The sequence below is a fragment of the Colletotrichum gloeosporioides genome, assembly GCF_011800055.1.
Source record: "Colletotrichum gloeosporioides strain Lc1 chromosome Unknown consensus_54, whole genome shotgun sequence".
NCBI classification, from domain to species: domain Eukaryota; kingdom Fungi; phylum Ascomycota; class Sordariomycetes; order Glomerellales; family Glomerellaceae; genus Colletotrichum; species Colletotrichum gloeosporioides.
In genome coordinates this window covers 759188-770971 of record NW_025544699.1, presented here as the reverse complement: position 1 = coordinate 770971, position 11784 = coordinate 759188, and the positions used below count along the sequence as shown (strand labels likewise).

The 11784-nt window shown below is 55.4% G+C and overlaps 2 protein-coding genes across 2 annotated transcripts; one reads left to right on the top strand and one right to left on the bottom strand.

The window, feature by feature from the left end:
• Positions 1-4831: 4831 nt before the first annotated feature.
• On the top strand, positions 4832-5817 carry GCG54_00004715 (uncharacterized protein; the record flags this gene model as incomplete). Its single annotated transcript, XM_045404760.1, has 2 exons — positions 4832-5560; positions 5623-5817. The coding sequence occupies 2 exons, from the start codon at positions 4832-4834 to the stop codon at positions 5815-5817; spliced, it is 924 nt and encodes a 307-aa protein (XP_045262703.1).
• Positions 5818-5990: 173 nt separating this feature from the next.
• GCG54_00004714 (Pseudouridine-metabolizing bifunctional protein C1861.05) lies at positions 5991-11411 on the bottom strand (the record flags this gene model as incomplete). Its single annotated transcript, XM_045404759.1, has 5 exons — positions 5991-7869; positions 8817-9785; positions 9839-10132; positions 10196-10863; positions 10977-11411. 5 exons carry the CDS (start codon positions 11409-11411, stop codon positions 5991-5993), a joined length of 4245 nt encoding a protein of 1414 aa, XP_045262702.1.
• Positions 11412-11784: the final 373 nt, after the last annotated feature.

The window sequence follows — 11784 nt, the reverse complement described above, 5'->3', positions numbered from 1 at the left end:
ACAAAGTATGGAGCCCTAGTGCAGGAAGGCTCCATCGAATCATCCATTCAAGTGCAGTAGTACGATAGGGAAAGCAAGGTCCAAGAGTTCCAAGGCTAAGGTATTAGCGACAGGACCAAGGAAGACTCAAAGTGACGAAAAAGGGTAGGAGGCGGAAGGCTTGGGGAAGCGCATATGTCAAGCACGAACAAGGCGCAAGAGGCTTGCAAGACAAAGAAAACAGCCAAATGCGCGGGAGAGGGTCACGCGAGGAATAAGTATGAGATGTTATGGCAATGATGGTGGTGTGGTCGTGACGCGCCGCCGCAAGAGGTTGGGCGACCTTTGGGAACCCATGGCATGATTATGCCCATTATGGTCCAGGACAGGGAATTGCCGGCCAACCGGGGAAGCCTCTGCTGAGGAAGCTTTCCGGCGCAGGACAACCTCTGATTGCGATTCTTTGGGGCCCTTCTCCCCGTAGGAGATTAAGGTCAGGATCTCAGTTCCACGCTCGTGGGGATAAGGCTGAAAATGGAAGGGAAACAAGCAGCAGGTCGTGGAATAACACCCGCATTGCTTGGGTCGAGAACACGACCTGAAGGCCCAAGAAGAAGCCGTAGTGTCGCAGTGATTGCCGTGGTGATTGATTGACTGCCACACGGCCGGACGGCTGCTGTGTTGTACCGTCGCAGCGAATGACGGCAAGACAACACAACATGACAACAAAAGCAGCTTCAATCCCAGCAGCTTCAATCCCAACCGTGTTCAACTTCCGTCTCGGCCTTTGCTTATCTCAGGTCCGAATTCAGCAACCCGAAGGACAACCCAACACGACGTTCCGTTGCGCTCGAAAGAGTGCGGCGAAGCGCTGTGCTGCGCTGCGCTGCGCTGCGTGACTGCATGAGATATTTGCGACGACTATCAGGAAAAAAGGCAGGCCAAACGTGCCGCTTGGCCATGTGCCGAGTCTTCCTCGTTTTGCTGCGGCTGCTGCTAACTGCTGCACCTCATTCTGGAGCTGCTCCTCCTTCGTGCGTCTGCATGCTGTGCGGTGTTTTTTGCTGTGTTTAGCATGTGCCTCGCATTGCAGTGTCCTGCCTCTTTGCAACGCATAACACCGCTGGATACCACTAACTGCAGTGACAAGGGTAGCGAAAGCGGGCACAGGTGGGCGGCAAACCGCACCGTTTGGGTCGACGGGGCCTTTTTTCCTCCCTGAGTCGGTCGTCGGCGTCAGCGATTTGACCACTCGATCGACGACTCAGCGATGGCGCTGTGTGATTGACCAGACTCGCAGAGGCCCATGGGTCAGACGCACGACAGGCGGACGAGAGACCAGGTCGCGCGCGAGACGGCCGGACTGGACGGGGTGACGGCCTGGGCTGAACCTGGGCGTCGGGAACTCTCGCTAAAGCGCCTGAAGAAACCCGCATCCGTCACCAGATCCTGGCATGATCTCCGTCAGAACCAGCTGCCAGATACCGCCCAAGGGTGAGGAGAAGCGCGGCACAGATCGGAGAGAGGGGCGGCCACAGCAGGCAGGCCGTGACTGCGGGCTCGCGGGCCTGGCTGACGGTCTGACCTCAATCTCTTCTCGGTCACGTTTTTCGCAGTAGCAGCACCAGCGGGCGGGCGAGGGAAGTATTTTCTCTGCTGCTGCATGTTGAAGAGCCGTTGGAACTTGTCTGACGGTGATAGGTAGGGCGTCCTGCAAGACGGAACCTGGAACCCAGGAAACAACAGCCAACACCCTGTCTCCGAGCCGTTGCTTGACCCAGTTGCGGCTTGCCCAAGACTTGTCGCAGAGTCAGGGAAGCGAAGACGGGTAGCAGAAAAAAGGAAAGGAAAAATCTTGACGTTCAACTCGCTTTGGAGAAACACCCCGCAATAACATTGCATTGGCCAATGAAAGTCCTTGCATGAAGATGAAGCGACACTTGGGAGCACAAAAACCCACAATGCGCGCCAATCGGGGCTCTGTATTACATAAGTGAGGGCTCTCCGCAAACGCAACTGCACGCCAACACGGAAGGCGAGGAGGAGCACCGGCGCTGCACCGCACCCCAGAGTGTCAAGGGGTCGGTCAGCCCCGGGGCCGCCAACGCCACCATCCTTGTCGAACCCACGCCTGCGATGCGTGGTCAGTCCACTCTGTCCACTCCGATGGGATGGGACAACCCACCCAGAATGCGCCAAAGTGGGAACCGTGTGGAACGAAAGACACTGAGTTTCCCAGGGACCAAGCAAGACAACGACGACGTCGTTTTTTCCTCCTCTCTACTCTAGCAATCAAAGAGTCATTCTTGCGCGGTCATCTTTCCAGCCACGCACATTCTCTCTCAGCCGCCGCCTTACTGTTTGACTGTCTCGTGCCCACTGCCGCAACCCCTCCGCCCCGAGCCGATGGCAGAGTGGGCTTTATTCCAAGCAACATGCAGGCCGTTTACGTGCTCTGCAGTAGTTCCGAGACATGTGCACGCCAACCGTCGCCCGCGCAGTCCCTCTGCAGCCCCGTCATGCAAAAGCCCTCACCGACGATTGGCGACTGTGGGGGAAATGGTTGTGAATTTTCACCCTTATCAGACCTGAGGTATATCAAGACTCCGCGGCGGCGTCCAGAGTCGCAAAGTCGCAGATTCGCGCATCTGGCGGTCTGCTAGTCGATATTTCGAAACATCGATCACCGCTGGGAGAGAAGCCATCCTACGAAAAGAGTCATTGATCAACCCTAAACTCTAAGTGCGCGCGCACAGATCAGTTCGTCTCGATCGAGTCGCGGAAATGCATCGAGGTCAAGGCTCAAGCTCCTTGCTGCTTCCAGAGCTCTAGGGAAGTCCGTCCTGCAGCCAAGAGATGTCACGACGTCAAGCCTCTGGACGTTACTGGCGTCACCACTTTGAGATAGCGTTCATCCGGCCCGCAAACGGTTGAAGAGCTGGTGAACTCTAATCACCAGACTTGTGTCCTGTAAGTCGTCATCGATGCCAGCTTGCCAGCCTCAAAGCGTTCTCGTCCCACTTTATCACTTTATTTGAGGGGTCCCCGGTGGCTTCAAGACACTGAGATTTTTCATCTGTTCGTTCCGTACCATTTGGAAACGATGATGCCTGTCATCTTCGGATGGGCTGCTCAGCTGGCCCGAGACATGAGACGGTTTTCGTTTCTCAGCTACTTTCAAGGTAGCCACAGCCGAGCCACAACGTTAAGTACTTGCATGGCGTCCATTCGAGGAATGGAATGGGAGCTCTGATGAAGCTAGAAGGCACGAACATATCGGCTCGTCTTCGCTGACTCGGCTCGATGACTGTTTTCAGCCTCTCATGGCCGGTCATTGTCAGCTGGATTGTAGCTAAATGGTAGAGGTGATGAGAGGATGAGCATTCAACTGATTTTTTCCTATCTGATCGGCCTCCGCCTTGCCTGGCTGTCTCGACTTCAACAACATGACTAGGCTTCTGGCCACATTGTGTGAATCACGCACGTCAGAGATCAATCAAAAGCTGTACTACTCAATCCTGAAGTCCTCTCCAATTGCTATGTTATCATCATCATGACCAACGAAGCTGCTCATGTTCATTCTGTAGTGAATGTACTGGGATCACCCATTGCTTCAAGGCAAAGGCTACCCTTCGATATTGAATCTTGCTTACCGTTCAGGGTTGATAGAGCTCTGACAGGGGAGCACATGCTTACTCGGTGGCAGGGGGCGCTTTCCTCTGAAACTACTTCATTGGTCCTTCACCCTTCATGCCCAATGCTGCTCATTCACGAGGGTCTGCCAGTTACATCTCAGGAAGGCTATGTATGAGAGCCGTGGAGAGGACTTAGTCTCAAGTAGGCACTCAGGTCATATAGTCCTCATCCCAAGAAGCGATTCAGGCTCATTAGCTTCTGCTGTAACCTCACACAAGATGAGATGCATCAAGTTGTAAGTGAGAATAAAAGAATGAACTAGCTCTTAAAGCTTAGCAAGGATGCGCAAGACAGTCCTTTTCGCAGAGTATCACAAAGACCACAGTTATCATATCTGATCTGTCGCAAAAGCTAAACATGATAGCTCCATGAATCATTCTGGCAGGACTTTCCAGTTGCTGTAGGCTCAACTCATCTCACTTACTTATATGACTGGCTGTGATCTGTCTGTTATATCGGTGAATATTCTATTTCAAACCCTGGTATCAGTTTTCAGACACACTGTGTCAGTTGTGATGAAGATAAAACTCATCGTTCGTCTAAAGACTCAAAAGCAGAGAAATGAATTTGTTAATTCAAATCTCCTGAGTCTTTGAGTCTTTTGGTCAGGCCATCTTTGCGAGCTTTGATCTCAATCATTTCCCTGGCACTTTAGCATCCGTGTCAGTGAGGTTCCCCAGCAAAGACAGACGGAACTACCATGCCGCCGTACATTCCAGTACGTTGTCGTGGTTCTGATATGAGTTTTGCGCAGTTCTTTGGGTTCACCTGTTGCCGTTGCAGCCCGCTTCTTTGGCCATGCATTACTTTCTTTGGCAGGCCTTATGTCGAAGGCCATCAAACGGTATCCTTCAAGTCGAACGGGACCTTGCAGCTCTTTTCTTCATTTGTGACCTCTTGATTTAAATCTCACCTTGACCTTTCCCTGTATTTTGCTTCCGATTTCTTCTCTGAAGTTTTCACCACACATCATCACAACCCAACAACACAGGTTGGCAGCCTATCTGGCTCTCCCCCCGACACGTCCCTAGGAACGAACCTCCATCTAATCAGCCTCTTCTTGCTCAGAGGAACCACCTTACTGAGGTGGAATTGCACAGACAGCTCTTCGGATTGACAGCTTGGCTTCACAAATAATTGCACCCACAACAACACAATGGCTACCGATAAGGTTAATCAAGAGAACACCGGCGGCCTTGTTCCAGAGGTCGATCAGCCCGGCTCTGATGTCGAGGACTGGGAGTTCGTCCACGAGTACTCCTTCAAGTACCAGTCTGACAAAAAGTCTGTCGACGAGAAGTCCGTCCGCGATGCTGTTGCCAACGGCGTCACCGAGAGCCCCACCGTCGACGATAAGCAGGCCGACGGGGAGGTTACCGACCAAAAAGAGGAGGACATGACCACGGATATCGACGAGAAGCTGGCCGCCAAGAGAGAGAAGAAGAGAGAGAAGAGACGTGCCTACAAGAAGCGTGTCCAGGAGAGACGCGCCCAGGAGAAGGAGCAGGAGAAGGACGCCGACACTGATGTCGCCAACCAGAACGAGCAGATCTCCGACCAGAACCAGCAGAAGCTGGCCGAGACCCTGGCCGAGGTCACCTTCGCCAAGAAGCAGATCGACGATGAGATCCGCAGTCTCCAAAACGCCCAGAAGGTTGCGCAGAACATGGTCGACAAGCTCAACGAAGAGATGACCCAGAAGATGTCTGGTCTTGGAATCGCCGACAAGGAGACCGACAAGAAGACCCAGAAGGAGGCCTTCTTGGCTGAGCTAATCTCGGACTGGGATGAGTACTTTGGAGATGGTGACCTCGACGACTGGCAGCGCCTCTGCGGTGACTTGGGTCTGCCCGCCGACCTGCCCAGCAAGACAAAGTGTCGCAAGGTAAGTGCCTGAGACTTCATTACCTTCGAATATTTGCTAACTCCACGGGTTTCATCTCTTAGGCTATCAGAACTGTTGATGTCAACATCCGTCAGTTCCTCGACGCCATCCGCAAGCCCGAGGACGTCATCTTCTTCAAGAACGTCTACAAGCTTGCCCACTGGTCGCGCAAGAGCAAGAAGTTGGTTCCCAAGGATCTCATTACCCGCGGAACTCCCATGCGCGCCCTCATGCGTGAGCTCAGTCGCTGCTACTAAGTATGGAAACGAACTTGGGCCATTTGTCTTGGGTTGGGATTGGAATCAGAGATGGATAGGAATCGATGGAGGGGTATGGAGGGATTCTGGTATTCATGGAAACAGTAATTACCCAGCAGCCAACTTTTAATACGCCAGCCGTCTATACAAACTTCCTGCCCGCACTCTCTGCTCTAGGACCGTATCTCCCACAGTCTAATCTTGCCCGTGTCATTACCAACCGCCAGCAGATCGCTCTGCCTTCCAAACGCAACAGCAGTGACTCTGCCCAAAGGCGTCTGCGCCGTGGGCCAATTCCTGTAGACGGTGCAAGTAGGCAGGTGCACCAAGCGCAGCGCGTCCTTCTTTTCATAACTACCAAAAGCCATCAGCTGGCCATCCGGAGAGAATGTCAGCGTCGTGATGGGCGTGACGAGCTGCTCAAAGGTGCGCGTCGGCTCGGGGCGCTCCACAACCTTGACTTCGCCCGCCTTGGACTTCGTGACGAGCGCCTCGCGGTCGTAAATGTTGGTAATACCGCTGCTGGAACCAATAGCCACCCATCTGTCCTCGCCCAAAAACTCAGGGCCCTGGTGGCCTCCCAACGCGATGACGATGCCGCCCACGCAGCCCTCGTCATGCCATACGGCGCGGAACTTGCGGTCATCCACGCAGTACTCGCCGACGGAGCCGTCCTTGCCGAGAATACTGAGACCCTCACCGTTGCTCCACCAAACAAAATCCGCGATACCGTGCCTGCTGTCAAGGCGCGCCGAGGCGATCCACTGCCTGGACTCGGTGCTGATGATGTTGACTATACCACCGCCCTTTTTGGTGGACGCAACGAGACCCATGTAACGGCCGCAAGGGCTGAGCTTGAAGCGCTCCATGGTCTTGTGCTCGTGTTGGTGACCCTGGACCCGGGCGGTCTTCTGCACCTGGCCGGTCTCGAGGTCCCAGCTGTGGTAAAACTTGCGACGACCGGCAAAGAAGATCTGGTTGCCTGACGGGTAGAGGAACTCGGCGCGGCGGACGTCGACGCCCTTCGCTTGCACGGAGGTGAGCATTGGGTTCGGGGTGGGGTGTGCCGTCGGGTTGATGTGGTGCAGGTACAGAACGGACGAGACGCTGGAGGAGAGCAGGACGGGGTATTTCGGGTGGAAGGAAAGGTTGTTGACAGAGGCCTTGTGAGCGTCGGGAATCTCGCGCGTGCGCTGGATGTCGATGGTCTCTGGCCTGAGGCGGGTTCTGCCGTTCGAGTCCTTGCCAGCAAGGCGGTGGACGTCGCGGAGGAATTTCTCCAGGGGCGCGGCGGAGAGGTCATCGTCGCCGCCCTCCTCGTCGGAGCTGATTGAGGAGTCGGAGGCGGCGCCTGACGATCTCCTCCTTCTCTTCGAGGGGCGCTCTTCGGATTCTTGAGCCCATTTCGGCAGGGGGTTCAGTCGGAGAAACTGCTGGCGCAATCTTCTGCTGTACTCGGCGCCGCTAACGACATCCTCGCCTTCGCTGATTCTCAGCTTCCGTAACCTTGTCGCGGTCGCCAAGGAAACCGTCAATCGCTCGTCATCACTGTCCTCCCAAGCCGGTGCATTGGGATCAGCGGCAGCAGGCTGCTGCTTGCCAGCTTGCGGGCCCTTGGCAGAGGGGACACCGGTGTCGAGCATGAAGAAGTCATGGTCGGCAGCATCCTCTAGTGTGGTCTTGTCTTGCGCGACAAGTTGTTGATTCCTCTCCCTCTCCAATCGTTCGATATCGCCCAGAACATCGTTGCGGAAGAGCTGTTCGCGGAAGTCGGCCTTTCCCCCCAGGACGAGCCGCTCAAGTTCCTCTTCGTCCGAATCCTTCTCGTCAAAGACAGTCTGCGGGTTGCGCTGGCGGGTGGTTTCTTCGAGCTCGGACTGCTCAGATTCTGAGGAGGAAGTGACCTCCTCCTCGTCGGGAAACTCTTCGAAGGGCTGCTCGTTGGCCATTGTCGCAATCGTGGGGTTTCGACGAGGATTTTGAGGTCTTCGGCGCACCAGCGATCGAGGTGGGAGCAGGTTGGCGACTGTAAAGACGTCCAGAATTTTTTTACTGGGGGCGCGCAGCCTTGCAGACACAAGCAGAGTCTGATTGGCAGGTCATTTCAGCCACTAGTGGCTGGTAGCCAATGAGACGAAGCTCTTTCCTCAGGCTGAAAGTGGGACACTGCCCCTCATCCCAGCTAGGAAGCCAGGGATTGGATAGCATTCTTACCACAGACCGAGCTACTACACATTCTATCACCCAAGGTGCGTACTTAGGTGGGTAGGGTGTGCTAAGTGAACAATTATACTCCCTTGGTTCAGTATAGTAAGCAATTGGAAATGCCGATATATCGAGAGACCTGACTAACGCCATTGTTGGGGACAGGAGTTTGCCGACCATGACGGGAGTCTGTACTCTTTTTCTTAGTTCATTGCGGGGCATCGACCTTGGCAGAGGATAGCATTTTAAGGTATTCAGGTCAGAGTGTATTTCTATACCTAAAACCATGTCTGAAAATAACCAGAAAGTTGCCGTTGAAACGAATCTGAGGCTATTGCTGGTGTTGTTCCTCTATAACGAGCCTGGCTTCTGTCCGGGCATCAGGGCGCCAACGCTTCTGAAATTTGGAGCAAGCTAATGCAGGATCGCGGATGATCATGAAGTCCTTCGGTTAGGGTACCCAGTGTGGAATTTTTTAGGATGTCTCTGTAATTTTAACCACTTTAGAGATTTACTACAGCATGAATGCCCAGTGACAAAAGGCCATGCTGCACCTTGGTCAGGAATCCCATCAGTTACCGTACCCTCAGTCACATCGTCTCTTTACCCTTCCTTCCACTGCAATTTTAACCACCCTGGAGGCAGTACTGCAGCATGAATACACGATGCCGAGAAACCGTCCTTCAAAGCCTCCCGATCCTGAGATTCGCATTTTTGCTGCACTTGGAATTTGCCCAGACCTTTGGCTGATTTCCACAGTGAAGTCCTAATCCTGAAAGTTCCGCCTTCAAGACCTCGCGGCAGCCTTCAACGCCTCATCCAAACGACCCAAATCCGGGCTCACACTCTCATGGCTCTTCAATGTCAAGACCGCCGCTTTCTGCGCAACATCAATCAGGTTCTGGACCTTGCCTCCCTTTGCCAAGCCCGCAATCATGACACCCAGGAAGGTATCTCCAACACCATTGACTGACACAATATCCTCCATCGGGACCTTCTCCGCCGGCGGGAACAGACGCATGTAGACGCCTCCGACAGTAGGATGATCAACAGGCGCTCTCGTCAGAAGCCACCTCTCCTCGTTCCTGTCCTTGAGACGGGGATCGTCCCGTCCCAGGATCGTAGTCAACAGCACTCCCTTTGATCCCAGCTTCGTCACGAGCGTGGGGATGTACGGCAGAAGATGAATAGTCTGCACCGGAATACCGGCATCCGTCATCTCCGCGGACGTAAGCTGCACGAAGCGATCCCTCGCGCCGCGCATGTTGAACGCATCAATGACCTCAAACCACTCCGGCGTGTCGAAGAAGCCGTTCTCCTTGGCAGCCGTGTACATGGCCGTAAGCTCAAAGTTGTTCGGCGACGCAATGTCGATGCCCGGGTTGGGGAAGACGCCCAGGTGCGGATGCTCTTTAGGGAAGAGGCCGATTGACTTGGCGGTTGACACGGGCTCGAAGGCGACGCCACAGGCCTGCTCGCGGCCGGCCTGGATCCAGGCGCGAATGTCCTTGGGGCTCCAGTTGCCGTCGACGACAAGCCAGCCCGGCTTGGCGCCGGAGACGGCGGACTTCCAGTACTCGGGGAAGGAGTGGTTGGCAAAGATTCCCATGTCGGCCATGGCGACCACGAGGTTTTTCTCGGCGTCGTTGACGGCGACGTATTGGGCGGTGCGGTTCGAGTGGTGGTACTCGGACCCAAGTTGGCGGATGTAGGTCGTGTCGAGGCCGGATGACTCGAGAGAGGACAGGACCGTCTTTCCGGCGCTGCGGGGAATTCAGTCATGTAAGATGCGAATAGGGGAAGGGAGATAGCTTACACGTCGTCTCCAATCATGCTGCAAAGGCGGACGCTCACATCCTTGCTCACTCTGTGTGCGGCGAGGGCAACATTGTGACCGACACCGCCGATGGACTGGTTGATACAAGCGGGGTTGGAAGTGTGCATGTGAGGCGAGACCTCCTTCACGCCGCCTAGAGGATGGTAGTCACAGCTTAGATCGATAGCTACCGAGCCTGCCACGAGGACATCCGCCTTGCTCGACTTAGGGGCTTCGACTCTCGTCGCAGGCTTTGCAGCAGTGTCATATCCGGTAAATAATTTGCTTGGAGAGCTATCTACGCAGTCAGAACCTATCTTCTGGCTGGGCTATATACACACGGAGCAGCTCACTTACACGGACTCCGTGCCCTCGTTCAGCATCTTGGACAACTCGACGGCGATCTTGGTGGCCCGCGCCACATTGTTCCTCACCAGCGCCACGTTAGCCAGCGTGCTCCTCTCCTCTGTCAGCGCCCTAATCCTGCCGAGGACGTAAGGGGTGTTTCTGGCTCCCGTGAAGCCCTTCTCCAGAGCCTCGTTGACTGCCGTCTCGATGACGACGTCCATCTCCTCACGAGGGATCGCGTGTTCTTCGGGGATGGGGTTGGCGAAGAGCATGCCGGACTCAATGTTGAGCCTCTCCTGGGCAAGGATCATGGCGGCGGCTTCGCGCTCGGTCTCGACGACGAGGGGGCTCTTCGTGCCGCTCTCGCGGACCCAGAAGGCGGGGAAATCAACCTTGCCGGTGCGGCCGTCGGCGAAGGTGGCGACGAAGGCGCCGTGGGTCTCGAGGAACTCGAGAGTGCGGGGGATGTCGAGGAAGCCCTTGCAGCCGGCGCTGATGACGGCTACGCGGGTGCGGCCGAGCTCAGTGAGGTCTGCGGAGACGTCCATGCTGTTTTCGCCGCCGCGGTGGACGCCGCCGAGGCCGCCGGTGCCGAAGATGCGGATGCCGGCGAGGCGGGCGAGGAGCATCGTGCCGGCGATGGTTGTGCCGCCGTGAACTTTACGACCGGTCATGCCCTGTATAGTGTTAGTGAACGTGCTTTTCACGTAGGCATGGGATTCAGTGGGCGTGAGGACAGCTCAAATAGCGAGTCAAATGCAATGAACAGACCACATGTGACGGGACTTACCAAGCCGACCAAGTGAGCAACATCTCGCCTGGAAACTTTGCTGGCAGTTCCAGAGTTGACCATGAAAGCAACTTCTTCCTCGTTCAAACCCACGACAGGTTGCCCATTGAGGATACCGCAAACAGCAGGCACACCACCGCCTTGACGGACGACGTCCTCAAGACCGAGGTCATTGCCTAGCGCACCATGAGTGTAGATGGTAGACTCCAAAGCCACAACGGGCTTGTTCGTTGCAACGGCGTCAGCGACTTCGTCCGATACGCGCAGAAGATCCTTCAAGCCGGCGGGGGTCTGGTAAGCGGCGGCACTCATGTACCGCTGTGTCTGGCGCCCGAGGATCGTGCCGGCGGGGGCGATGCGATTTGACCTCCGGCACAGCTGAAGCTGTGAGAGTGATTGCCTCGCCAGCCGGCAAGAGGAGCGCGGGACGATCATGTTTGCTGGCTGGAGCGTGCCTCGGCACTCGGCGTGCAGGCAACGAACAGGTAGCTAACGGCGCGGATTTCGGAGGTGGCAAGACCGTTCAAAGAATCGAAAGGGACTGGTAATGTATGAGTGAGTCCAAGATAGTTCAGACGCGGCCAATTGATGCTATCGCGATGCGTATGAGCCGAATGCTGTACAAGCAAGGCCGGGATGCTTTTATATGAATTGAGGATGAGGTCGGAACCGGCCGAAGTGCACACGCCCTCCCGAAGACAATGTAATCGGGAGGGCGATCCACTGAAGAACACGGTTTGATCCACTGAACCACACTGTCCGGCCTATCAGATCAAGCTCGATCGACCTAACCTAGACTTTCAGCGCC